Source organism: Zosterops lateralis (genome assembly GCF_965231275.1).
Source record: "Zosterops lateralis genome assembly, chromosome: 1".
In the NCBI taxonomy this organism is placed as follows: Eukaryota; Metazoa; Chordata; class Aves; order Passeriformes; family Zosteropidae; genus Zosterops; species Zosterops lateralis.
In genome coordinates this window covers 3,629,978-3,657,814 of record NC_139762.1, presented here as the reverse complement: position 1 = coordinate 3,657,814, position 27,837 = coordinate 3,629,978, and the positions used below count along the sequence as shown (strand labels likewise).

General features: G+C 44.2%; 1 protein-coding gene across 1 annotated transcript in view; it reads left to right on the top strand.

Moving 5' to 3' along the window:
* Positions 1-27,369, top strand: part of VIPR1 (vasoactive intestinal peptide receptor 1) — a 106,572-nt gene extending 79,203 nt beyond the window's left edge. The window contains exons 7-13 of the mRNA XM_083879908.1: positions 6,755-6,908; positions 9,902-9,962; positions 12,298-12,367; positions 16,441-16,532; positions 20,734-20,863; positions 21,935-21,976; positions 22,777-27,369. Of these exons, the coding sequence (XP_083736034.1) occupies positions 6,755-6,908; positions 9,902-9,962; positions 12,298-12,367; positions 16,441-16,532; positions 20,734-20,863; positions 21,935-21,976; positions 22,777-22,968 (741 nt within the window). The 3' untranslated portion in view covers positions 22,969-27,369. The remainder of the gene's footprint in view (positions 1-6,754; positions 6,909-9,901; positions 9,963-12,297; positions 12,368-16,440; positions 16,533-20,733; positions 20,864-21,934; positions 21,977-22,776) is intronic.
* The last annotated feature ends 468 nt before the right edge of the window (positions 27,370-27,837 follow it).

Here is a 27,837-nt window from a genome sequence, read left to right as displayed (position 1 = left end):
TTTCTCTTTGTCTTTTTCTTTCTCTCTTTTTCTTTTTCTTCCTCTTTTTCTTTCTCTCGTTCTTTCTCTCTTTTTCTTCCTCTTTTTCTTTCTCTCGTTCTTTCTCTCTTTCTCTTTTTCTTTTTCTTTCTCTTTCTCTTTCTCTTTTTCTCTTTCTCTTTTCCTTTTTCTTTCTCTTTTTCTCTTTCTCTTTTTCTTTCTTTCTTTCTTTCTTTCTCTTTTTCTTTTTCTTTCTCTTTTTCTCTTTCTCTTTCTCTTTTTCTTTCTCTTTCTCTTTTCTTTTTCTTTCTCTCCTTCTCTTTCTCTTTTTCTTTCTCTCTTTCTCTTTTTCTCTTTCTCTTTCTCTTTTTCTCTTTCTCTTTCTCTTTCTCTTTTTCCTTTTCTTTCTCTTTCTCGTGTTCATTTTCTTTCTCACTCTTTTTCTCCTCCTTTTTTTCTCTTTCTCTTTCTCTGGGCAATACCTGCCCAGTGCTATCCCATCCTCCAGGTCATGAGTGGGATACATGGAAAGCTTTTAAATAAGTTCAAGGAAGCCTCTTTGACCAGGCTGGGGAGAAGAACAGCTCCTGCTGTGTGCAAATGCAGCACGAGTCAGTCACCAGCACTTCCCACAGTTTGTGTCTTCTGGGCAACATAAAATGAAAGTGCTGGATAAATCTGTCATTGGGAAAATGAGTTTTTATCAGTCTTCTGTGGAAGAGGCCTGCAGGAATCTCAGTGTAAAACTCTTCCTGCTGCAGTGCTGGTGGGTAGCCCAGGTAACAGCACCACAGTACCTTAAAGGAGGATTTTGAGGTCTCAAGGTTTCATGATTGATGGATTGAGGCAAATCTGAGCCCACATTTCTGCTGGATGCACTGTCCCAACTCCATAACTAATGCCAGCAGCTGCATCACCGACCAGGATTGCACGGTGTCTTACTTTGGAAAGATAGGTGTCTGCCAGGGAAAGCTGGAACTTCCCTTGGAACGGAGAATGTAAACCCCCTCCCTCTGAGCTATTATCATTTTGAAATTAAGGGGCTTTCAGGCAAAGATATGGGAATAGAAATAACAGTTCTTTACTAGGAAAATTAAAAATAAAAAATGTAGTAGTACAAAAAAGCAAACAAACAAAAAAACCACTGTCAGAGTCAGAACATGAGCTGACACCCTGTTGCTCAGGGTGTTGGTGTCAGTCCAATCAAGTCCTCCTGCAGTGACAGATGTGGTTCTGTTGGAGCAGAGATGATCCTGTTCAAGGGTGGAGTTTTCCTCTGAAGGTCCAGTGGTGCTGAGATGGGTCTGGTCTCCCTCTGGGAATCCAGTGCAAACAGGCTGTGCTGGTGTTCTGAATCTCAGGTTTTATCCAGGTAGGAATGGTTGGCTCCTCCCCCTGGGTGGAGCATCTCCCCATGGGATGATGGAATTGTATCAGCCCTGCAGTGAGCCTGGATGGCCCATGAACAGCAGAGATCCTCTGGAGGGAGGATGGGTGGTGGGAGAGATAAAGAACACTGCCCCAGCTGGTTTAACAGCTGCCCAATAACAGGAAGACACCCACCCCCTCACCCCAGAGTTATGAGACAAAGAAAAACATCGCTACAACCATTTCCAATAGATTGGGAGTAGAATACATTCTATTAAGTTGCATTGCCACCCAATACACATGGGATGTCTTCAATATATTTTCAAGCTGACTTAAATATCTCTAGGTGCCCTGCCCCAAACTTTCCACACCAAGGAAGCCACAGAGTTTATGGGTAACAGGGAGGAATGTGGGGTTGTGTCCATACACAGGGGTAGGACTTTTAAATGGTCCCTTCCAGCTCAAACAATTCCATGATTCTGTACAGGGGGAGGGACAGGTCAGGTCCTGTGATGAAGATTCTCATCACTGGGGTGGTGAAACTCCAGTATTCCCAGTCCAGCTGTGGTGGGTGCGATATTGATCACTCCAATATTCCCAATCCAGCTATGGCAGGTGGGGTATCAATCACTCAAGTGCTCCTTTGTACTTCTTTGGTCTAAATCCTTCCTGAACCCAAATCCTAAACCTGTAACAAACCCTATCCCTACTAAAGAAGGCAAGGGAGGATTTTGCTGGCATTTCTGTGGAGTCAATTGTCTTTTTTTTATAGAGTTTTATTGCATTCACAGGAGGCTGATCATGGATGTGTGTTGGATGCGTTGTGTACCTCAAAAACTCAGACCAATTCCTGTCCAACTAAGCTGCTTATATTGAGATTGAGGAATTTATCAGCTGGTCCAGACTGACAACCTTCAGGAGTTATGAATGAGCAGAGTTGCTGCCACTGAGGAGAATGATTTATGTACATTTAGTGCAGATTCAGCTCAGTGAACTATATTTTTTTAGGTGGGTCAGAAAACTGATGTAGTGACCCGTTGTCCCACTGAAGATTGTTTCTCAGTCTTCTTGTTCCCACCCTTCTTTTTGCCTCTTCCTCTTGAAAACCCTTGAGCAGGTCTAAGACAGGCCCCACCCTCAGGCAAACTTCTACAATAATCAAGATTAAATTTTCTTATTGACTATGAGGAATTTACAGAGAAGCACAAACGTGTTGGGGTCCAAGGGTTTGTCAGGAAGGGTCAAGAGCCCAATGGCTGGAGGCTGAGTCCTTCCCAGTGTTCAGCCACTGGAAGCACATGTGGAAAGGGAAGGATTTTCATGGGAAAAGCAAAGGGAACGTGCCTGATGCAGCTCTTAAGACAGGAACAAGATGATGCCTCTCTGAAACAGAGACTGGACAGAGCTTAGAGAATAAAGTAGATATTTATTAGAAAGCCTCCAGGATTCACCTTGGGCAGGACAAGAGCCTGGCCAGGGCTGCACCCAAGGTGGACAGAAAATGGTCACAAAATGGACAAACGGTCACGAGGTCTCACACTTTGATAAGTTTTGGTCCATTTGCATCTTGGGGTTTATTTGTCCAATTACAGCTTCAGGTGATGAAGTCCCATCCTTCTTGTTTTTTCTCTCTTCATGTCCACCATTGTTTGTGCTTTTGAGCTGAAAGTTGTCCTTGGTCCTCAGCAGGAAAAGGATTTGTTTTTGTCTCTCTGCTCTGTGAAGAGAGCTCACTAGCACTTAATGTGAGGTTCAGAGCTACACCTAAGCAGGACAGAATCTGAAATACATGGAAGCTAAAACTTAAGGCATCAAAGAGAGGAGCCACTTGAGTAGATGTGCCATCCACAGAACCAAGGGAAAGGCCATCTCACTGCCACATCTCCTGTGGACATGAGCAGAGCAAGATCCCTGAGGAAAGACATTGAAATAATCTATAAATGAACCTGTGCAAGAAGAGAGGGTAGAAATAATAGCAACGGAATTCAGCTTTTCCTCTCAAAAATGCCTGTTCTAAAAATAGCCTGTGTTAGTCTTTCAACAGTGACACATCATGAAGTCTGCTCTTTATGAAAGAAAATAAATTCTAGAGATGCAATGGCTCATCTCTGCCCTGTGTCTGTCATCTAAAGGGTAAGATATCTTACATAAAAGAGGATTTTATTCCTCAGCATTCAACCAGCTTCTCTGAGGCTGAATTTAATCAGGAGGGTGGAGACCCTTTAACCAAGTGCTGCATGGAATAAGGTCTCCCAAAAGCCAGGAAGGGCTGTTTCCCAAACATGCCTCTGTCAAAGAGGATCAATGGAATCATCAACAATAAAACTGCACCTCTGATAGAAACATCTGCCTTAAACTTACCCACTTTAGGCACCAGAAGCAAGCCCAGGCAGTAGAAAAATGTCATTATTTCATGTTAAGGACAGGACAGTGCATCCCACTCTGTTCCAGTGCAGAACATCCCCGTGCCACAAGGGATCCCTGGCTGTGAGACATTACTAGCATGCACCCAAAATGGTGCACAAAAAGGTCTTTTCTCCAAGTAAAGCCAAAAATGCCAGGAGTGGTAGGAACTGCTCAAAGAAGCAAATATCCCCCAGCAAGGAGCAAAGAATTGATCTGCTCCAGGTCCTGCAGAGGAGTTGCCAAAACCCAGCTGCTGCACATGTGCACCGAGAAATAAAACCATAGAATCATTCGGGTTGGAAAGACCTCAGAGATTATCAGATCCAACTGCTAACCATGATCCACCTCAGCTTTGTGACAAGCCACCACCAGTTTAAATGAGGAATCGGGCTCAGAGACTGCCACAAAATTCATGTTTGCCACTACTGGGAGAAGAGGGGATGGATTTGGATCTGCAATTTCTGCTGCCACAGCCTGAGTTCAGCACAGCTTTCTCTCTGTACAGCAACAACTCTGCAAAGTCAGGCTGGAAATCCCTTCCTGAGAGTCTCTGCTGGGCAGAAACCACATGCACTGTTTGTGAGCAGCCTTCCCTTGTCCTGTGAAACTTTTCAGTCCCTTGTGCTGTGCTCCAACCCCCTGCCTCTGCCTTGAGTTCAGTGCAACCACCCAGAAGTGATCCCCTGGTGCACAATCTCCAAAGGAAATCCTTGTTTTACAGGCAGGTGGTTGAGATGCATCAAATCCACACCCTTAAACCTTGTGTCTCACCTGGGAGCTGCTGGATTAGGACAGAGTGAAACCATGAAGGGATTCACTCACACACAGATCCCTGCTGGCTGCAGACACACCAAGCAGGAACTCAAGGCTTTGGGGGAAAGGAAGGAGGGGTGGAAATGTCACACAGCCACAAAATCAGGGAAGAACCAAATGTGTGGTGATGCCATCGGGATGAGTCTGCTCCATCCCCAGCCTCTGGCAGCTCAGCCCAGTGTCACCTTCCCTCCCTGGCAGTGCCTGGAGTCACACACAGAATATTCTCAGTTGGAAGGGAGTTCTCTCTCAACACACTCTGAGGGCTGACCAGCAACCTCCCAGAAATGGCTTTAAAATAATTACTGAGACAGCTTGATTGGAGGTGTTTTGAAAAAGCAAAAAAGTTTAATTAAAGAGAACACAACAAACTATACAGAACAGAAGAATAAAAGCTGTGCCCAGTGCGGGGAGGTCCCTTGCACCTGCAAAGGCACCTCAGAAAAGCCCTGAGAGACTCTGTGCTCTCTCTTGAGTATTCAACTATCAAGGAGGGGTTTTTTTTTTTTTTTTTGTTTGCTCCCCAATAGAAAACAGCTACTTTCTTTAGCGAAGTCTGTGTTTTTGCTGTGCCTCATGGAAGGGAACTGATGTGCACAGAAATTGATTACCAGGAGCACATCAGGGTCCCCAGTGTCACACACTGATGAGTTTAGGGGAGGGCTGAGGGTAGGGACAGTCTCTCCCAAAACATTGCTAAAATTCTTTCCACACTTCTCCTTTTAACCAGTGTTTCACAGGAACTGCTTCCAGCAGGAGGAGTAGAAGGGAAAATGGGGTCTTGTCACTGGTGCGAATTATTGCCCAAAATTTAACATTCTATGCGTGCAGGACACTCGTAAGTGCCACCAACCAGGGAGTGAGAGCAAATGCCCCAGAAAGGGCAGAATATCACCCAGGCAGAGCCACTGAAAGCAACAGGACAATCCTGAGTCAACATCTTGAGGATGTGTAATGATGCAGTGGGTGCAAAGTGTCAGAAATCTCCCTTAAATGTCAGAATTTGCAATTTGTATTTATTTCTTTGCTAAAGGAACTGTTCCCATTACCTGTGCTGCAGTGAAATCTGCACACAGCAATTTTTACTGCGTTTAATTATTAATTTCCTGAAGGTAAACAATTCACCTTCCCCTTTTCAAATCTCTCCCCTTCCAGAGCAATAAAAGCTGTGCATGCTTTTGTGTGCTTACCCTGCTTCTCCTGACTGTCCTTTATGTTAAAATATATATCCCAGTCCTTCTTTTTCTCAAGAGGAGCAACTTTTTGTAGACTTGGCTTTTCACCATAGAATTAATTCCATAAGGAGTTCAGGTGCTGCACAAAGCAGTCCCAAAGATACACCCGGAGTAAGGGTCACTGGCAATTTGGTGGAGATTTCTTTTCTCTGGGAACACATTGCAGTTCATTGTTGGAACCCTGGAGACTGAAAATTTTAGGCTTTCTGTGCTAAAAAGGACTGACCCTCAGGGAAACACTACATTTGACCTGAGGCCGTGGAAAAGGCTTCCAAAATTGAGTGACAGCACTGGGATTGTGGGTGTGGAGTTTGAATAGAATTGTGTGATATCACAGGGTGGAAAACTTAAGAGTTTAATGGTTTAGAATACAGTAATATATATATAAAGCAATACAGAGGATTTAGGTTGTTGGCTAAGTTCTTCTTTCACCTCCTTCTTTATAGGTTTGAGTGATGTTTTGTAATTGGGTGAAAAGGTCTGTATTGCAGACCACAGGTGGTTAGTTATTGGGTTAAAAGTATAAATAAAATATATAAAAATTATATTTAATATATACTATGTTATGTTATGTTATGTTGTTATGTTACATTATATTACATTTTTAATATATAATATAGTATAGTATAGATAATATATGTATTATTAATGAAGTGTCACGTCATTATTGGATAATTAGCACTTAAAAGACCTTGGAAAGAGCTAGAGCCATTTTCTACCTTGTTAGCTAGAACTCACAACTTGTGAGACTTTACTGTTGATAAGAACTATTAAACAACTGAGACACATATTTGAGTGACACTGAATGTGAAGCTCTCATATTTGAGAAACAAACATGAGAAAACCGCATCTCCCGTGCTTTAATCCCAGAAGAAAAGAAGTCCTGGCTCTAACAGAATAAAAGAAGATAAGAAGCCCACAATTCACCACTGTTCACTGTTCTTCTTTTCCAGGTGGGCTGCAAGGCCATGATGGTTTTCTTCCAGTACTGTGTCATGGCCAACTTCTTCTGGCTGCTGGTGGAGGGGTTGTACCTTCACACCCTGCTGGTCATCTCCTTCTTCTCGGAGAGGAAATACTTCTGGTGGTACATCCTGATAGGCTGGGGTAGGCATCTGTCCTGGTTTAGGGCAAATTTGGGAGGAAACCTCCTCATGGGGTCCCCTCTGGAAAGGAAACCCAAATGGCCCCTTCCCCAACTGGGAAAAAAATCTCCTTAGAGAAAAGTGGAAAAAACTATTTATTTAACAAAATGCCCACAAGCATAAGGAATGAATAATATAAAATGATAAAACCTCTCACCGTTCTGAAGAGAGAGAAATTGAGAAATCCTTGCTGTGGGTGTATCTCGGCTCACTCAGTCTCTTATCAGTCCCTCTGGTGCTGGAAAATGCTGAGGCCCAGGCACTGGTCGGCCACAGGTGTGAGACCCTGGTGCTCCTCTGGGTTTTTCAGTCCACAGCAGGTTTAAACAATCCCAAGAAAAAGAAAAAAAAAAACAGTCCAGGGAGCTTTTCTGTCTCAGCTAGCTAAAACTAACTAAAAGCACAGGAGATCTCTGTCCTGCTGTCTGTCCGTGCTCCAGACAACACAGTCCAGGGGCAGAATGTGGAGCAGTGAGAGCAGTTTCTGAAAACAAACTCAGTGCTTCTACTTTCCCTCACTTCAGCCTCAGAACCAGCCTGAAAGATACAGAACACAATATCCAACACAAACAGAACAGACAACTGGGGATAGAAGCATCATAAAGTCACCCCAGGACATCATCTCCTCCAGGATGGGTGCCAGGAGGGGATCCTGGTTGCCATTTAGAGAAGGAATTTAGCACAGATACCTGGAGACTCAGGTGGGGCAGAGATGTTTGTAGACAGCACCCAGCCCCCCCTAAGTCCTGAGAAGGATTTGGGGTGGCTGGTGGATGAGAGGCTGGACACGAGTCCAAAACGTGCCCAAAAGCCCAACTGTGTCCTTGGCTGCATCAAAAGGAACGTGACCAGCAGGTCAAGGGAGGTGGTTCTGTCTCTCTGCTCTCCTCACCTGAGACTCCACCTGCAGAGGTGCATCCAGCCATGGGGACCCCAAAATAAGAAGGATGTGGAGTGGTGGGAGCAACTCTAGAGGAGGTCACGGAGCTGCTCCAAGGGCTGGAGCCCCTCTGGGAGAGCTGGGAATGTTCACCTGGGGAAGGGAAAGGTCCAGGGAGAGCTCAGACCGCCTTCCATGGCCTGAAGGGGCTCCAGGAGAGTTGGAGAGGGACTGGGGACAAGGGATGGAGGGACAGGACACAGGGAATGGCTTTGAGCTGACAGAGAGTAGATTTAGATTGGGTATTGGGAAGGAATTCTATGATCCTGACTGGGATCCTGAATTTGGTATCATGCATTGACTTTAAACTGTAACGATGGATCCCAGCAAAGCAGAACTCCTGGACTGAACCAGACACTGAATTCAGGCCAGGCAGCTGCCCTGAGATCCCACCCCGCTGTGTGCTAGTGCTGAAAACCTGCTCACTGCATTGGTGATTTCTCCAGCCTTAATGCAAATGCAGTCTGAAACACATCAAATAAAATTAAATTAAAATCCTATAATGAAAAAAAAAAAAAAAGTAAAGTAAAATAAAATAAAATAATAAAAATGGTAAGAAAGAGAGAATTAAGCCTTTCACAAAGCACCTCACAACTGAATTGCTGACTTATGCAAATTAATCAGATTACGAGATCCACTTCTTTTATTTCTCCAAAAAGGAAGCAGAGATCTTTTATTTCTCTTTCATGCCATTTAGTTGAAGATTTATATTTCAATAAACAAATAACTTTCTACTCCCTGCTCTCAATAGCTGAAACTGAGAAATAATAAAAGCAGGGAAGAATCTTGAGGAGAAAAGGTAAAATAAAATTGTGCCACGTCCAGGGACACTCCTGGGCTCGGGATTTGATCAATTATCCATGGAGTAACTTCCATTGAAAGTGTCAGGAGCTACACTCAGCTTCACACTGCAAAGGAGAGATGATTCTCTGTGCTCTGGGCAGGAGGGATGATGGGAGAAGGTCTTGTTTCAGTTCTTCAGCTCAGACCTTCTTTAAACTCACCTTGTGCTCCAGATATTCTTTATTTCAGCACTGGAGAGCTGGCAGGTTTGAAAGGAAAATGCTTGAAGGTAATGATTTAAATCAAAGGAAATTTCTTGCACTCCTAATGTGTCCTGAGGTTGTTTGGGTACAGAAGGGCAATTCCAGAGCGTGGCAAGTGCTTGGGGGAACTTTTGGCCTTTCAGTCATCCATCATTTGCAAGAGCATCAGGGATGGATCTGGAATGGGTTATGCATGAATTAATAATTTGGATGCACTTATTACAGCTTTTACTGACCTTAGTGTGATTGCACTTGGAAATCACTGGTAATGAAGTGCACAGAATCTGTGAGTAACACAGAGCAAAGAGATGTGTCCTTCCTGGAGTATTTCCAACCTAAATCCAGTCAAAGACAAGAGAGAGAAAAGAGTCAGCACAAGGATGGGACAAAACCACCGTAATCTGGAAGATCATGGAGTGAGGAGCAGAAGCAGCTTTAACTGCCCAGCTACAGACAGCGGTGTGTGAACTTGGCACTCCAGGCTCCCTTACAGGGCAAAAGAGTCCAGGGATATTTCGTATTTATTGCTCTAAATCAAACATATAACGTATCTGGATGATTTGTGTGTGAGAAACAACTAATTCTGCCCCTGGATGCCAAAGAGAGCCTGTGGTGACCTCCTTAAATACAAATATCCACACTGTAGGTGTCTCAAGTGATCCCTATTCCTTACATATCACCACTGGAAGTTTTTTATCTAGGCACTGCAGCAGGAATATCAAAGTGCTGGGAGCATCTCCAGAGTGGCCACAGGGAGGGAAGGGCAAATGTTGCCTGTTTGGCATGTGAGGGTTGAAAATGTGGAGTGTTTTCCCACCCCTGGGGGAAGGCATCCCTTCAGTTACCCAGGAGAGACGGAGAGAGAGAGGGAGAACAGCCCTGAGAAATGAGGCAGATTTTAAATAACCTGGTATTGAAACCAGGTAACCATTCGATCATGATTTCTGACCCCATTTCTTCTCTCCTCAGGTGCCCCCTCTGTGTTCATCACTGCCTGGACTATTGTCAGGATTTACTTTTTCGATGTTGGGTAAGCCTGTGCTCTCAATTATCTTTCCTTTGTAAATCTGCTCTCCTTTATGGCCAAGGAAAGCCCTGCAGCCTCAGTAACCCCAAACCCAGCACCTCTCCCCTGCCATAAGGAACTAGGAAACACTCCAAGGTCTCCCTGAAATTTGATTTCAGGCCAATCACTTGCCCTCTTTGCTTCCCAGTGCCTTGGTCAGGATATTTACAGATAATCTGAGCAGACCTTGATGGTTTAATTTGGCCCTGTGCTCAGAGCAGAGCTTTGCACCCTGCAGAATTGACACTAAAAATGCAATGGGGAATTAATAAACACACCCTAAATTTTTTGGTTTTTTCTCAGTAGATTTTAGGATTTATTCTTCATCCCTTCATCCTTAGCAGCAGCCTTTGATATTTTGTATAAGAAGCAGATAGGATGCAGCTAAGAAAATAAGGCAGATACCAGCGTTATCCAAGGATATGTGCAAGTAAGGAGGATTCAATCCCGAAATCCTCATTCTTGCTTTTATTCGAGCAGTCAGACTGCAATAATTGGAATGAGTTTTACAGGAAAACACCACAGAGAGATGCAGAATCAAGTGCTTATTCTGCTCTCAGTGTGCATTCCCTCACTTCGTGCATTTGCATCCTGGAGTTAAATCCATTCTTCCCCTCCAAACGTGTCCTGATTTGCCCTTTTTTCGGTACGAGGAGCAGCTCAGATTCCTCACTGCATTTTTGACTTATAGTCACGCCAGCACATTTCCTGAGGGCTACTCACTTCCTCTATGGTTTCACTCTATCTGCATAAAACTGACCTTATTTACTCTGTTAATAAACAGCCTCTGCATTGAGACAGAGACAGGAGGATTTAACCATTCTGGACACCAGGTGTTCTTATTATATATTCCTATTCAGCTCCAACAATTTTTAATAAAAATACCGAATCCTTTGCATTTTCTGGGGGCTTTAAAGCCCTACATTTTTGTGCTGAGTATAACATACCATAAATTTGCAGAATATATTAATACCTAACACAATTTTTTTTCATTACCTGCAGAGAAAAAAATTAACAGGAAATTAATCCAGATTAAATAGACTCTAATTAGGTAAGATTGGTTAAACAATACTAAGCCTTCATTAAAACATTCTAACTCCAAATGAAAATGACCTTCATTCAGACTGTCTCAAATTATTTCAAAAATGAAGTGCACTAGACATAATTAGGGCCACTTTAATTCTAAATGGAAGGGCAGCATACACCTAACTGGAAGCATTCTGTGTGTGAGCAATTTGCTCCATCTCCCTGTAGAGTCAGGGCAGGTTTAGTCAGTGTAGTCCACAGAGTGCAATTTTATATCATCCTAAAGCTGATGCTTAAAATAGGTCTGAGGAACTGTGCCCTAAAAGTGCCTCTCTTCGTCTCCTACTGCCTTTCCTGCCAACATTTGGAATTACAGGAGCTGAATCTGGGTGAAATTGTCTACAGTAGGCTCCACTGATCTATTCTTACATGAAAGCAATTACCATCACTGTTTTCCTAAAAAATGCACCTTCTACCACCTGACTATGCAGATAAACGTGTCCCAAGCAATATCAGTCATTTCCACATCAATCCTTTCCTCTCATTCCCTCGTTGGCTTTAAAATTCAGTCCCAGGTGTGTGCAGACAGCTCTGGCCTCAGGATGAAATAAATCCCACCCTGGACCCTGTGGATTTTTCTAACTCAATCCATTGCTCAGGTACAACTGACTGGGTTTAGTGGGACCAGTCCCACCACTGGCTGTTTTTTTTTTCAGAAGGACGTGATGGTTTTTAGGGCTTGGATTTTTGTTGGGGTTTTTTGGAAATTTTTGTTTGTTTGTTTGTTTGATTGATTGATTGATTGTTTTGGGTTTGTTTTGGGTTTTTTTGTTTTTTGGGGTATTTTTTCTGCTGGTGCCAACTTCTCTGTGCTTATCAAACCCCCTCCACCCAGGATGGTGGAGAGCACTGGAGGCCTGATGAATATTTTCATAGATTTTGATCGATTTTCATGGTTTCAATAGAATTTCCCTGCAGCAGAGCTCAGTGTAGGAGAAATTAAGAAAATCACCATCCTCCCCCATATTCACCCTGCCCAACATCCTCCAGCCCATTCCATGGCCAAGGGGAAAAATTGGCATTACATTTGGGTATCTGGCAGTTTCCAGTGCTCACAGCCACTGAAAAGCAAGTTTTGGCCATCAACACGAGGTTTAATCCTCTTCACACAACCCAGCCTGGCAAAACTCAGCTTTCAGGGAAAGCTGAGAAGGTGTCAGACCTGCTTGCTTGCTGTGCTTGGTGTTTTAAGTCTGGCTTTGTTTCTTTTTAGGTGCTGGGAGGAAATAGTGGAATCCCCATTCTGGTGGATCATTAAAACTCCTATTTTGGTGTCTATTTTGGTAAAGTATCAGCACATTCTGCTGGCTGCAAAGCCATCTTTAGTCCTAACTGGGGAGGGGGTGAAGGGGTGTTGAGAAGTGTCCTCTAAATGTCCATGGAAAATGCACTGCCAGGTAAAATCTCTCTCTGTGTTGAATATTTGCTTTAAGATGAGGAAATTAAGATGAGGAAATTCCTCCTCCAGATAAACACCTTCACCTGCAACATGGGAGGAGTTTGAATGACCAAGGGTGAGGGTGAAGGTCACTTGATGTAGCTTTGACCACCTCCATCCCCTTGGTGGAGTGGCCATGGGAGAGTGTGGCCAAAGGAAATCAAGGAATGTGGTTGGACATCCAGGAAAACACTCATTTTGCCCCAGGAATCTGTGGATTCCTGAATTCCATGCTAGGAGTGGTTTTGGCCAGGATGGCTTGTTCAGTTGTAGATGTCAAACACTACAAATCAACATGAGATGACCCCTACCATGAATTTCCACTTAGATAAAAAGGGAGTAGATGAATTCCCTCAGGAATCTGCCTCCTGCATCCAGAGCAGAGTTTCATTCCAGCTGCGTATTTTTGGAGTAAGTTCTGGAGGAGCTTGGCTAATTTCCATAGAAATCAACAGAAGTGTTTTATTTTAATACTCTGGGTATGATCAATCCTGGCCATAGTAACCAGGACACTTCTCAGGAACTCTGGGCCCTTCCATCCTTTGAACATTGCTCTGTTGGGCACAGATCCAAACCTTAAAGTCAAATGAACTGGAATTAAACTTAGTTTTGAGTTTTCTTAAATTAAGTCAAGGATGAGGGAAGGGAAGCAAAAATATTGCAACATATCAAATCGAATCAAACCAAATCAAATCAATCTCCTTTAAACAGAAATCTTTCCTTAGACATTCTTCTTATTCCACGTACATTATGACCTTTACAAAAAGAATATTTTTTTTCTGTAGCATTTATCATGCAGGGATTCCAGAGAGAAGGTTTCAATAATGATATCTTGCTCTGTTTACCTCACTGGAAAGAAATACAATGCTTAGATGACACATCTCCAAATATTTATATCATCCTGGAAAGCTATAGATAGTATTTTCCCTTTCCTCAGATAAGCTTTCAGTCAAAAAAACACACCCTTTTATTCTCCTCGGATCAATGGGTCTGTATTTTCTTTCGGCCAATAAATCTTTTCCTCATTGCCAAACAGAATTTACCCAGCAGCTCCTGATTTTCCTTTAGCTGATATCCTATAAATCTGTCCTAAAGGAAGGGCATGATAGCCACTGGCTGATGAACAGCAGGTTTCTCCAGGGGGTAATGCAGCTTTTCCTCCAAATCCACGGGAATACAGCTGATATCTCAGTGTAAGCAAGAAATACATATACAAGATCGATAAGATCTTTAAGGTACATGAGCTTTATCTTGTGTACAAGGTGTTAAGCACTGATTGATTACCTTTGGTTTTACTCTAGGGACAAAAAAATTAATAATCTAAACAACTTTTCCAATATCCTGATTCCTGTATCTTCTGCCATGGAATTCCAAGGTTATTACCAAGCCCATATATCCCACCCCACTCTGTGTTTGCTCTTGACCACTCCAAGCCAACACAGTCAGAATTTAATTGCTCCATTCTTGCCTTCCTTGTGTGTTATCAATGCTCATTAGTTTAATTGATCTAGATAATACTGGTTTGGACTAATAAATTTCACTTGCCATTGAATCAGACACAAAAAAATGGGGTTTTTTTGAGGAAGTAAATACAATCAGAAACAATGATAAATGGCTCAAAATAGGTAAGAAGTGATTAAGCAATGCATCATAACCAAGAAATGCAATTAATTTCCAATCACTCATAGGCTTTGAAAATAGAGAGTGTCTGTTTGAGAGATGGGCTTCAGTCTGTTTTATTCATCTATTGTTGTGATAAGTGTAGGAACTGCTGGAAGAAATTTTATAATCTATTTTTGCGGGGAATCAGATCGGCTGGTTTAACACAATCCCTTCCAGCTGCTGAACCTCTAAAAATCAGAATCATTTGCACATTCACTGACCATGAAAGGATAAAGAAAGGAGTTGTTTGCCAAACTAAAACTGAACTAAGTCCCCAGAAATCTGTCATTCTGCTTTTCTGTTGTCTGTGTTGCATGAGTAATAGGATGACTCAATGGAGAGGACCTTGAGAGAAGCAGATTTGCATTCAATTCATGCCCTCAAGACACTCCCATTCCCAGCTCTACACCTTTGCTATTAAATAAGGCTCACATTACTTGAGTACATCAGTAGAGCACTGTGAGATTTTGGGGTGAAAAGAACCACCTAAAATCTGGGTATCAGACATACTGCTCTGGTCTGACATCTCAGGATGGAACATTCCCCAGTGCCTTGGTGAGGTCTATCCCTTCCTGGAGGTCTTCAGACAGGACATGGCCAGTATGATGCCTCGGAGTGGTGACTGAGAACAGAGACTAGACAAGATTAAGAGAATAGAAGTGGGTATTTATTAAAGGCCTTCAATAATTGGTGCATCTTGGGCAGCCAAAAGCCTCCGAGGGGCTGCACCCAAGCTGGACAACAGTCACAAGTTTTTCATACAGTTACAAGTTTGGTCCATTTACATACCAGGTGTTAATACTCCAATTACAGCTTCAGGTAATTAAGTCATTTACCCTCAGTTTGCTTCTCTCTCCAATTCATTTTTGTTTATACTTTTTGGGGACTGAGGCAATAAGATGTCCTTGAGTTTCAGGTCCAGAGAGGAATTGTTTCGTCTGGATAAAATGGGAGAACAGCAGCTGACAGACTATGGAGTTTTAGAGCTATACACTAAAGCAGTACAGGATCTGAAAAATACAAAAGCTAAAACCCTATGGTTATGGGAATTCTCATTGAACCAGGTGTTTTTAGCTCTACGAGGGTTCAGTACACTCTGAGGGTGTCCAGCACTTCTCAGAATGGCTTAGAATAATTGTGAGATGGCTTTTCAAGTGTGCTTTGTAAAGCAAAGGTTTTAATAAATGTGAAAATAAAAAAGGATGCAGAAACAAAACAACAGATGGGCACGGTGCAGAGAAACCTCTTGCACCTGCTACGGCACCCCAAAAAGCACCTCTTGAGCACCTCTGTCCTTCTTATTAAGTATACAATGATCAAGGAGGGACAATTTGACTTGCTGCCAATAGAAACAGCCACAGGTTTTGAGAGACATTTCCAGAGCCCAACCAGTGCCCCTGTGCTGGTGCTGAGAGAAACACAGAAAGTTCCGGTGCCTTCCCATAAAAGTCAGGTGTAGCCCTGGTTTCATGCCTGAGATGCTTTGGTTTTCTGAAATTCCTTTCCCAGGGAATTTTCTGTAAACAAGAGAAGTGTTTTTGTAAACTGTACTTTGTTTACACTCCTTTTCCTAGGAGGGACTTCTTCTTGATGTCCCTCTGGCCTGACCAATGTTATTAAAGAAGTTTGTCCTTTTGTCACCAATCAAATTGGTCTGTGTAGAATAGTATAAAAGAGAGACACATCCCAAAAAGAGAAGAGTCATTTTCAGCCTTCTGAAGTCAGAGTCTGTGTTGTAGTGCACAACAGCATCAGTCAGGGGTAAAATTCAAACCCCTTTTCCTTATTTAGAAACATCTACTTGGTCACTGTGGGGGGTGTGCAGTGCAACACCAAATAGGATTGAGCAGAGGGTGGTGGAGTGGATCCTGCTTCGTGTTTTGGTTTGGTTTCCCTGGCTCACCGCGCCCAGCAGCCGGCCCCGTGTCACCGTGTCACCGTGTCACCGCCACTTTGCCGACGTCGTGCGGAGCTGTGCTCGATGGGCTTGACATCATCATACTTGGGATGTATGACACAAAGTCCCAAGCAGGCTGATGTCAGGCCCAAGATGCCATCCTGTGTCGGTTTTCCATGTGTCCCCACGCCCACCCTGAGTGGGGCTCTCTGCTCAGGGCTTGTTAAAGGGCAGCTCGTTCCATGGCAAAAAAAAAAAAAAAAAAAAACATTCCAGTGAGAGGAATTCCCCTCTAGTGATGGGCTCTTCTCCCTGGAGGAAAATGCTGATGTTTTACCCCTCTCTTCCCATCTCGACAGGTGAATTTCATCCTCTTCATCTGCATCATCCGTATCTTAGTCCAGAAGCTGCATTCCCCAGATGTTGGGCACAACGAAACCAGCCAATATTCGTAAGTCCCAAACTTTTCCAGCCCTATCCTGTGTTTTTTTGGGAAACCTGCCTGGCTGCTTGACAGTTAATTATTGCATCTTGGTTCATGATGGCGTCTGTCTGCGCTGATCAAAATCAGTTAATTTTAATTGCATAAAGCAGATTAGAAATCAGGAAATGGAGTATTTGCTAAAACAGCTGGGCAGGTTTTATGTCAGTTCGTGGCAGGTGAGAGGGATTTCTACTGGGATTAATGATGAAGAAATGAGAGTAATAATAATGATCGTGAAGCCAAATATAATTTTTTCTTTGAATATTTAATATTTATTGGATTCTGAAGGCAGAAGGAAAACAAAACGTTGTCCTTCACAGTGTACAGGCTTTTTTTTCCCCCGACTCTCAGTTTTAAAGAAGGAGAGATGTAGAAAATTACCATTCAGTAGGATCTATGACAAATTTTCCTTATCCTAAAAGAGATCTCTAAACAAGATTGGATTAGCTCAATACGTTTCTCTTCACTGTTGAGAAGGATCATTGTCTTAGAAGTTTTACTTGGCTTAATCTTTTATTCCGGGGATATGAGGTTGACCTTATTGAGCTTTTATATAATGAACTACATGCAAGAGAGATCAACATCTCTCTCAGTGGCCAAGGCTGGTCTCAGCTGCAGTATTTTAAGAGTGAAAGAAATGTCTATCTGCATGAATTTATTCTGGCTTCGATGCAAATAAAATAAAAATCCAGACCAGATTATTTTTTTACTCTCCCCACTGTTCTGGCTCCGCTTTTCAGCTATCCTAGATATTTATTAAATGTTTCCTGGGAAAGAATTAAATTAAGAAAGTCCAGTCTCATAAATCTTTGTCTTCAGAGGGAGTTGTGCTTTTAGGTACTCTGAAAAATTTCAGTTCATCTTCCTGCAGGATGGAAAACAGTAACAATATGTTCCTTAAATCCTGCCCATCCACAGCACTGAGACTTTCTCTCTGGTGATGGTGAATTATTCATTTAATCTGCCTTGGGAGATTCTCAGATTTATGAAAGAAAATGCCAGTTTTTGACCTTAATTTTCCTGGCAGCAGCCAAAGCCAATTACCTTTTTTTTTTCATCATCACAACACACCAAGATTACCAGACCCTGTTCTTTCTATCAACTCCCCTTCTGGATTTCCAATTGGGAATTTTATCTTTGCACTCCAGGTTTGCAGCAGGTGCAAAGATTAAATCAGCATATTTAAATATGTTCTAGTACTGAACAGAGTCCTGGCACTGCTGGCTCCTGCTCTACTCAGCAAAAATGCTGACAACGTTCATCTGAAGAGTTCTGGCCAGATTATCTCAGAGGTCATGCTGGGCTTTGGGTTCAGGACACATTTTCCAGTGTGGTGGGAGCTGCCAGGAAAGCTCTTTTTTGCCTCATAAACAAATGTAGGGCATGTTGGTAAAACACAGAGTTCCCCTCACTGACCTGCCCAACAGGGGGTTCTGCTGAAGGACAACTGACCCTGACACCTGCAGATCATCACCTTCCTTCACCACCTGGAAAGATGGCTCAGTTCCATTAGGGAATGAATCAGTTGCTCACTTCGCAGAACCATAGAATCCCACATTTTGGGCTGGAAGGGACCTTAAAGCTCATTCATCTTAAATTCCCTGCCATCAGCAGAGTCACCTTCCATTGTCTCAGTGTCGTGGTTTGAAAGCAAAACGAGTGAGAAGTTCCAAGTCAGAAATACAATTTAATAAGAAGAAAGGGAAAAAAGTAAAATAAAATAAAATAAAATAAATGCAGTAATACAAAAGAGAGGTGGCACTCAGTGCTCTGGGCTGGTGGCAGGGTGGGGGTCAGTCACAGCTTGGACTCGATGGTTTTGGTGGCCTTTCCCAACCCAAAGGACTCTGTGATTCTGTGAGGGTTCCTCCTGCCAAATCTGAGACGAATCTGTTTTAAACCAACAGCATCCTGGATAACTCATTTGCATTTCTCTCTCCTTCTCATGTGCTTTTTATATTGTTTATTTTATATTGTTTATTTTCTACAAACACAGCCTGCTGACATGCTGACAGCACTGGTCAACTCCAAAAGGTCTGACTTTAGCTGCAGGCAGAAGTTCAGGTCTGCTGCTGACTCCCTCATTAATGCTGCAGACAGGGAGCTGGGCTTTCAGGTACTGGAAGCTCTAAAAACAAATCTCCCAAAGCAGTTTTCTGGAAATGACAGGGGACATGTGCAAGAATGGGACAGCAACATTTCAGGGAAATAGAATTTGTCTTCTGCAACAGAAAACCTGAGCAAAATTCATCTCTCCATTCTGTCCATGTCTGTGGATCAATATTGGCATCAAAGTCCTCTGAGTAACTTTTCCATTATGATTTCAGGGAGCGTGACTGAAATGTTGGTTCACTCTTGCCTATTCCCAAGGACAGGAGCAGGTTCCGTGCAGGTTAATGCACACGTGTTTTCCCAAAATTTCCTGTCACCACGTGTATCTGTCACAGAGGGAGTGTCTAGGAATGAGAATAATGAGGGTTTTGAGAATCCATGGCTTCCAGCAGTATTAACCAGCTTTAGACAACCCCCCAAGCAGTTCTGCCTCCTGCACAGCCAGGCTTGAGCTTCCTGGGAGAAATTACTCTGTGGCTGGGTGATGATTTTCCTGAGTTCAATATTTAGGTGGTAGAGTCTCCTAAAAATCACAGAGCCCTTGCCTTGGTGCCAAAATAAAATCTAAAACTCAGTATCTGGTGAAGATCAGTGTTGGGAGCAAGGGACTGGTGTGAGGTATGCAAATTGGAGGAGGGGGATCAAGTTTTGTTATTTATGTCTTTTTCATTACCACAGTCCAGCCAGGAGGGAAAATACTGTAACTAAGTGTTGTCTGCAATGATAAGATAAAATTTTCCAATCCACTGGAGGTTGCAAACAGCATCTCTGTCAGTGTGGTACACAAAGGCAGCACCACATCTTCTCCTCTAGGCTGATGTCCCCCAGAGATTGGGGAGAAAGGAGAGATCTCTGCAAAGCCATTGTTGATATTCACTGAATTCTTGGGAAATGAGTGACTTCCTCACATGTCAGGAGCTGGGGGGGATTAGGGCTTGATGATACCAGCTCAGGTCCACTGGCCAGAGCTGCTCCTGGGAGGGAGGAACAGGGAGCACTGATGATCACCAGAGACAAGGATAGTCCTGTAAGAGCAAGGCATCCGAGAGAACTCACATTTTGGATCTCTGTGAGCGGGGATGTGACTGCTAGTGAGGGATGTGAGAAAGGCAAACTCCTGTAAAGCTCCTCAGCCTCCTGCAGGCTCCCATTTTGCCTGGGATGAACCACAGCTTCCAGTCACAGCCTCAGAGCTGAGCTGTCTCTGGGCCAGGCCCAGGGAGAGCTGCGAAGGAGCTCTGGGAGACTCTGGGATGAGCATCCTCTGCAAAAAAAACCTGCCACATCCGCCTCCCAGTGGGCTTGTGCAGGTGGCAAATAAATGAAGGTGGTCTGAGAGGTCTGAGCCTGATGAGGCTTTGGAAGTGGAAGGGTTTCAGGTGAAAAAATAAAAATTTCTGACAGCCAGAATTTCCAACAGAATTAATATTTCCCAGCCTTAGCTTTATTTCCTCCAGAAATAAAGAGTGAGAGTGGGGGAGATGTCACAGGGTATGAGTGACCAAGGGAGACAAAAACCCCACAAGCATCCTCAGACCCTTGATTTCATTCTCTTTCTGCCAACTACTACTTTTTTATAATGATTACATTTAATGCATTATCATCTCTTCCTAATTAGACCCCTGATTACCCAGCGTGATGCCATTAAGCATTAATGCTGTTCATCCCCCTCCTTTGGAGACATTCATTGTGCAGTAGCCTGTCATTATTCTGAGCTAAACATACCATTTCTCTCCCAGAAGCTGTAATTTTCAGAAATCCCAGGCAAACAAAGACATTGCTAGATGATGATTTAGCTTGTGGAGATGAAAAAAAAGATCTCTGGTGGGAGGGGAAGAAGAGAGGAGGGAGAAAGAAATACCTCCAGTGGAGCTACTGGGAATAAAAATGTGACATTTTACGGTGCCACCAGGTTTGAAATAACCAGCCACCTGCAGTCTGTTGGACAAGGAGAAATAATAAACTTTTGGGGTTGCACAGGGCTCGGCTGCAGGATTCCTCAGCCTCTTATCCCCTTTCCCTCTCCCCTCATGGCTCATGTTTGTCTTTCCAACAGGAGGCTGGCCAAGTCCACTCTGCTGCTGATCCCTCTCTTTGGCATTCACTACATCATGTTTGCTTTCTTCCCTGATAATTTCAAAGCAGAAGTGAAGCTGGTCTTTGAGCTTGTAGTTGGGTCATTCCAGGTAAGGCACCTTTTGGGTCACCAGGGGAAAATGCAATGGGCTGGACATGGATTTTCCCGGGACATGCCCCATACTGCTCTTGTACCTTTGTGGAAAATCTGCTCACTCCAGCCTGACCAGGATGAAAGATAAATTTATATTTTGCCTTCCAGAAGGAGATTCTCTTCCCGCATTTTAGGAAATGAAAAGGAAATGTTCCTCTGTGCATTGGCCTCTCCATGGTTTCTTCGTACTTAAGGGAGAAAAATAAGCACCTCAGTTCAGTTTTTGTGTTATTGAGGTGTCCAAGGCCAGGGTGGATGGGGCTTTGAGCAGTAAGTTTCATTCAGTGGTGAATGGTTAACATCACTGCCTACGTCATCATCACTGCACATCTGGAAGTGTTCAAAAACTGTACAGATGTGGCACTTGGTGACATGGGTTAGTGGTAGACTAGACTGTGATGGCTTGGGAAGGCTGAGCTGGAACAGAGACTGGACAGAGCTGGAGAATAAAGTAGATACTTATTAAAAGGCCTTTAAGGATCCACCTTGGGCAGAACAAGAGCCTGGCCAGGGCTACACCCAAGGTGGACAGAAAATGGTCACAAAACAGTCACAAAATGGTCACAAAATGGGCAAATGGTCATGAAGTCTCACACTTTTATAAGTTTGGGTCCATTTGCACCTTGGGGTTGAATTGTCCAATCCCAGCTGCAGGTGATGCAGTCCCATCCTTCTTGTTTTCTCCCTTCAGCCACCGTTGTTTGTGCTTTTGGGCCTGAACACTTGTGCCAGTTGTCCTTGGTGTGCAGCAGGACAAGGGTTTGTTTTGTGTCCCTGCTGTGTGCAGAGAGCTGAGTGACACTGACTGTGAGCTCAGAGCTGCACCCCTGGCCACCACAGAGTCTGAAATACAGGGAAGCTGAAACTTAAGGTATCAGCTGTGTTGGGGGAATGGCTGGGCTGGATGACCTTAGAGGTCTTTTTGAACCTGGACAGTTCTGTGGTTGTGTGATCTCTTCTTTGAGAGCTGAATGAAACATTCTCTCCTTGTCTGCAGTACTAAATTCCTCTTTTCTCCTTTCCCCAGGGATTTGTGGTGGCTGTTCTGTACTGCTTTCTCAATGGAGAGGTAAGACCAGACCATCAGTGGTTTTTGGTTAATGTTTGCAGCCAGGACAAAATGAATGTGTGTGGAGAGAGGATTGAGAAGGGTCCCATTCCTGATCCTGATGTTACAATACTGGAGGAAGCATCCAAACGACATTTTAATCCTGGGATTGTGCTGTTCCTGTGTCTGTTATGCAGAGCCCTTCAGACACAGCTGTTGCTTCTAATTCATGCTGATACCTAAAAATTTGCGCTGGGGGGCTGCAGGAGGGGACAAGGACAGTGGCCAGGTTTGTTCGGGATTTGAATTGGGACAGCATAAACCAGGTTATTTCTGTAAACTCTCTGAGCAGCAACAAGCAGCTTCTGTCAAAAAAAACAAAAACAAAAACAAAACAAAACAAAACAAAACAAAACAAAAAAAAAAAAAAAAAAAAAAAAAAAAAAAAAAAAAAACCACCCCACAGTTGTATTGACAGCTTTACAAACAAGCTGCAGTTAAATCATTCCTATTTGGACCAAAAACAGGGCAGTGAGAAAGAAAGCATCTTAATTATACTCACAAAGTGTTGTCATTGAGGTTAAGTAGTCTGGCACCTTGACTGTACCAATAAGAAATTCCTTTCTGATGAAGCTCAGGGATTTCTGCTCCAGTGATTTACTGACTGGAGTGCCCCCTTCCCTTTATGTGGTAAAAAGTTCTGGCCAAGCCAAGTTTTGTGGCCTTTATAAAGTGATTATTGGTGGGTGGGTTCACACAATCAGGTCAGGACAACACCAAGTGATGCCCTGTGCTGCCTTTTCTGTCTTTTCCATGCCCAGGTGCAAGCTGAGCTCAAGAGGAAGTGGAGGAGGTGGCACCTGGAGAGGTTCCTGGGCTCGGACATGAAGTACCACCACCCTTCCCTGGGCAGCAACGGCACCAACTTCAGCACCCAGATCTCCATGCTGACCAAGTGCTCGCCCAAGACGCGCCGCTGCTCCGGCTTCCAAGCTGAGTTCTCTCTGGTGTGACAGGGGACAGGCTCCCCAGGCACTGAGCATCCAGAAACTGAGACACCAGGATCCCCCTGGGAGTCAGTGATCCCACGACAAATCCCTGTGAAATGACCTGCTCCACATGAGCCAACAGAGGACACACAACTGGAAAAGCCGCTGGCGTCTCCAGGATGAGATGGGACAAGCCAAGAGGAGGAGGAACGTTTTTGCTCTCCCTCTTTTTCAGGCCTTTCACTCCTCAGTTTCATGCCCTCAGGGGTTGGTAACTCTGAGGAATTGTCCCAGTTGCTTGAGGACAAGCCTGGGAGATGCTGATGTGTCATAAATAATGAAGTACTGGGGTAAGGGAGGGAGAGCCTCAGTCCTCGGTGGCTTTACCAGAACTGGCATCTCTGAAACAGACAAATTGCACTTTTTTGTTGTTGTTGTTTTTTTTAAATGAGCCAGTATAGGAGAAACGGAGGCAGGAAGTAGGGAAAAAAATGCCAAACATATGAATGTGCCAAAATTCCTGTGGATAAGAGACAGTGATACAGCACCAAAGACGGTGCTGGGGACACAGGAAGAAGGGACAAGAGGAATGTGAGCAGGAAGGGACAGGCCAGCATGTGGCCCCCCTGTTTCCCACAGGTGAAGATGAAGCTGCAGCACCAGGAAAGCTCCTCAGAGGATGCCCCAGTGTGTTCTGCCACCATCCTTGGGAGCAGAAGCTTTCCAGGCTCCCTTGGGTGCCCTGTGGAAGGGCAGATCACTGAGCAGGACCAACAAGAGGATGCCCTTCCCTGCACTGTGCTGGTGACATGGTGTTTTGCTTGGTTGTGTTCCATGAACAGGAAACTCGATTTGCATGTATAAAAACCAGGGCCAGATGCCAAAAGAGGAGCATGGCTGCGAGTTTTTTCTTTTTTCATTCTCTTTAAGTTCTCCCATAGATCTCGGTGCGTGGATGCACTCAGGATCATTAGGGATCAGGGGAAAATAATTGGGCTGTAATTCATTTGCACTTGCTTTGCACACACTGTCAGGAAAGGGAAATATGGGGCCCTATGAGCCTTAATTGAATCAGAGCTGCCATAAGGAGCCACTCTCCAGATGAAAAAAATTAGCATCACAGCAGCAGGTAAAATTGCTTTCATCAGAACAAGGTTGTCTCAGCACACAACTGGCACTCCAGGAGGGAGGAAAGAGTAAAGGAGCTACTAAATGGATTCATTCTTCAGCTTTTGTGGGGAGCTTTCATCCTATATGAAGGCACTGTTAGATATTTAAGATATGTGTGTACATTTTTACCTCTTTTCTGAAGGCCTGTTATTTTCCATACAGCGGCAATTCCTACTTGAAGAATGCACATGGATCCCATTAAAAAAACAAGGGAATAGTTTTGGGCTCTTTTTAATTCTTGTTTTCACAGTGGAGAGGCAAAGGAGAAATGGTAAAGCCCAGTCCTGCTCATTTGAGCCAACCCCACAGTCCCAAACTCAGTCAGAAAATACAGAAAATGCATGGGTACAGATGCTCATGTTTGTGTCCCACCCAACTGCATCAAGTGGGGTTGAAAAGATTTTGTGCTGAGGGTGGGAAATCCCTGCCCAGCTCATGTGTACCCTCAGTAACTGGGCTGCTGCCATCCTGCCAAAACCTGTCCTCGTGGAGGGGGGTCTGGGTCACCTGGGGAGGGAGGTGAGCTCCTCTTTCAGAGTTCAGAGATCTCAACTCACCAGTTTTATTCCCCCACAATGAAATGCAGTTCACTGGAGGGAAGCTCCTGCAGCCTGGTGGGGCTGAGGGTTGTTTGCCTTTAGCAAAGGATGCCAACAAACCACGCTGAGCCCAGCAGGAGACTTGCAGATCCAGCTCCTTTCTGAGTCCTGCCAGGGCAGTGCTCCATGCCATAACCATTCCCAGAAGCTACGATCAGTTGAGCTGGATTTCCAAAATATTTCCCCAGGAATGGGCAGCTCAGATCCTGTCACAGCCATGGCTGCCCAGCCTGTAGGTCCTAAGAGGACAGGAAGATGTGAAAATTGAGAATTCCTGGAATTGTAGTGCTAGTGGCCCCAGGCTGGCCAGGTGTGAGCCAGCTTTGTTAGGGCTGCTTTACACTGAGCCCAGATCAACAGTGAGGATCCAACTCTGATGTGCCATCAAAAATCATCAAAATGAAACTCCCTGATTCCCAAAATGCAGAGAAAACAGGAGGATGCTCAAAATTTCCCCACTTTTCTTGCATTGAAGCCCTTATGCCTTGACACCCCTCAAACAATGTCCCATTGAAATCCACAAGGTTCTCAGAGGTAAAAACCTTTTAAGTGGTTGTGGTCAGAGTTCCAAAGGAGTTTGGACAATGCTCTCAGGCACTTGGTGTGATTTTTGGGGTTGTCCTGTGCAGGACAAGGAGTTGGACTCGATGATCCTTGTGGGTCCCTTCTAACTCAGGATATTCTGTGATTCTCTTTGTGTTTGGTGCTTGTGTTGCTCTGCTGGGCACTTTCAGGCCTGGATTAGGACTCACACAGGAAACACTGGAGAAATCCCACCAGTACCACCAATTCCTCTCCTGTGCCTGGTTCAAAGCAAGGATTTGACCTGCATTTTTCCAGGTGAATGGCTGACTTCAAGGAAGCCCAGAAGAAGCAAGGGGAAACTCTGTCTCAGCTTCCAAGTTGTTCCACTTGGTGTAAAATGCTTTGTCTCACTGGTTCAGCCTGGGAAAGATTGGATTCATCAGGCTGCAAAGCCATTTTCCCCCTGTTCATCTGTCATGGTAAATATTTATACCCAACAAAACTGATGGGCTGCAGAGGAGCACTGCCCAGTCTTGGGATGCATCCACTGAGGTGCCTGAGGTGTGAACTGGAATTTCAAGTCCCAGACAAGCAGCAGAGGAGCTGGAGCCCAGAGCTGTGGAGCAGAAGTGCAGCACCATTGCCAGCAGCCTCCTCTGTGGGATGTCAGGGAATCCCTTCCCATCTGTTCCCTGCTGAAGGGAAAGTCTGTGAGCCATCAGCACTGAGACACATCGAACATTTTCCCTCTGGTCTTCACCTTCCTTTTCCTCTCCCTGTGCTCCCTTTTCCTCTCCATTTGCAGAGCTTTCTGCTGTGTGTTTGCAGCTTCTCTTGTGTTCCAGCCCCGTGCCAGCAGCAACCACATGCCAAAGACAGCCAGGAGAGGTTTGCCTTTTGGAAACATGACAGGGAAAAACCCCAGCTGGTTATTTACCCTCACCACAGGCTCCTCTGCAGCCTGTCAGGTTCCCCACCAGGCTATTCTCCATGGGAGCCTGAAGATGGGATGATTCCTAAGCTGAGGGGCTCCTTGAAAAAGTGAACTGTGCCCCCAAGGCACCCTGCTCACAATTATTTCATTGATGAACATCCAGCCACATCCCCTTTTCTGCTCCCAGGGATGTTTGAGGGATTAAATGAACGTGCTGAATGTACCTGCTGTGACAGGCATGGCAATGCCAGCCATGCAGAGCTGCCAGCCCAGCTGCCTTGGCCTGGTGTTCCAGGGAAACAGAGGAGCTGGGGCTGAAATCAGAGCTCTTCACTCTGGGGACGTGAGCAATCAAGTGGATGATGACATTGGGATCGGGCCCCGTTTAACTGGCTTAGCGCAGGAATTTGGCTCCACAACTTGGCCTTGTCTGCTCTGTGTTTTTCATCCAACCCATCAATAAAGTGGAATTCAAGGACTTCACTGCAGATGACAAAGTGGAGAGAGCTGTCCCAGCCCCATGACCTGGCCCCATATCCTGGCCCTACACAGGACACACAGCAGAGCTCAGCACTTCTGCTGCTCCCCCAGCTCCAGCCTGACCCCAGTGTGACACAGAACTGGCTCCAACAGGGCAGCTGCATCCATTTGCTGCATAAGAAGGTCAGAGTTGTGCCTCTTTAAAGGTGTTCAAATTTCTTCTGACTCTTTTTAAGGGCACAGATGTGTCTGAGGATCATGGATTTGGGCTGCAAAACTCTTTACAGAAATAAACCCAGATTCTGATCCTGCTTGCACCAATCATTTCACTGCAGTGACTCCTGAATTGCACCAGCATTAAACTGGGATTTGCCTTCAAAATAATTCCTTTTTTCTTTGTTCTGGACCTGTTTACTCCCTTTTTACATCAGGGATAGAGTAAGCCCTTCCTGTTCCATACTTCAGAGATTGAATTATTCAAAATTATTAATAAGTATAGAACAATTAAATATAAACAATAAATTATTGTCCCAAGTTCTATTGTTCAAGTGTATCAGGTTCAATGCTAATATTAGACCATAGATATTTCTGCTCTGCTGGGACCTGTGTTGCTTTGTGACCCTCTCACAAACAGCAAGAAATCAGACTATGACCATGTTTAGGGTTTAGAAAAGAAATTCCATTGCAGAAATTTAGGGGCATTAAAATCAAACAAGTTTTTAAAATCAAAGTTATTTGTGAAAAGGGGGAAAGGCCTGAAGATGAAAGATCTGAGCATTTGGTTTTATTTTTGTTCATTTGGGGTTTTTTGATAGGAAACAAGTTATATTTTTCTCCAGGAACGCGTTGGAGAAAAGATATTTCATACATCAACTAATTCTCAGACTTCCTTCTTTCTTTGCATCCCACTGGGTTCCCATTCATCTCAAAATCAATGAGGGTCATGTCTGTGCCACAGGGCTCAGGGATTAACCCCAAATCTCTGCTCCAATCTGATGGAAATGCCTTCAGAGAGAAATGCACTTGCTGATTAATGGAAGATTGCTGGTAGTATTTCAAAAGGAAAATGAAGTTCCAAGGAAAGCTCAGGAGTGAATGAACACCACTTGGCTCCATGGCAGGGATTAAAGGGGTTTGGTGGGATCTTTTTGTCTCCTTTCCTTCCAGCTTCACCCCAGGGTTTTA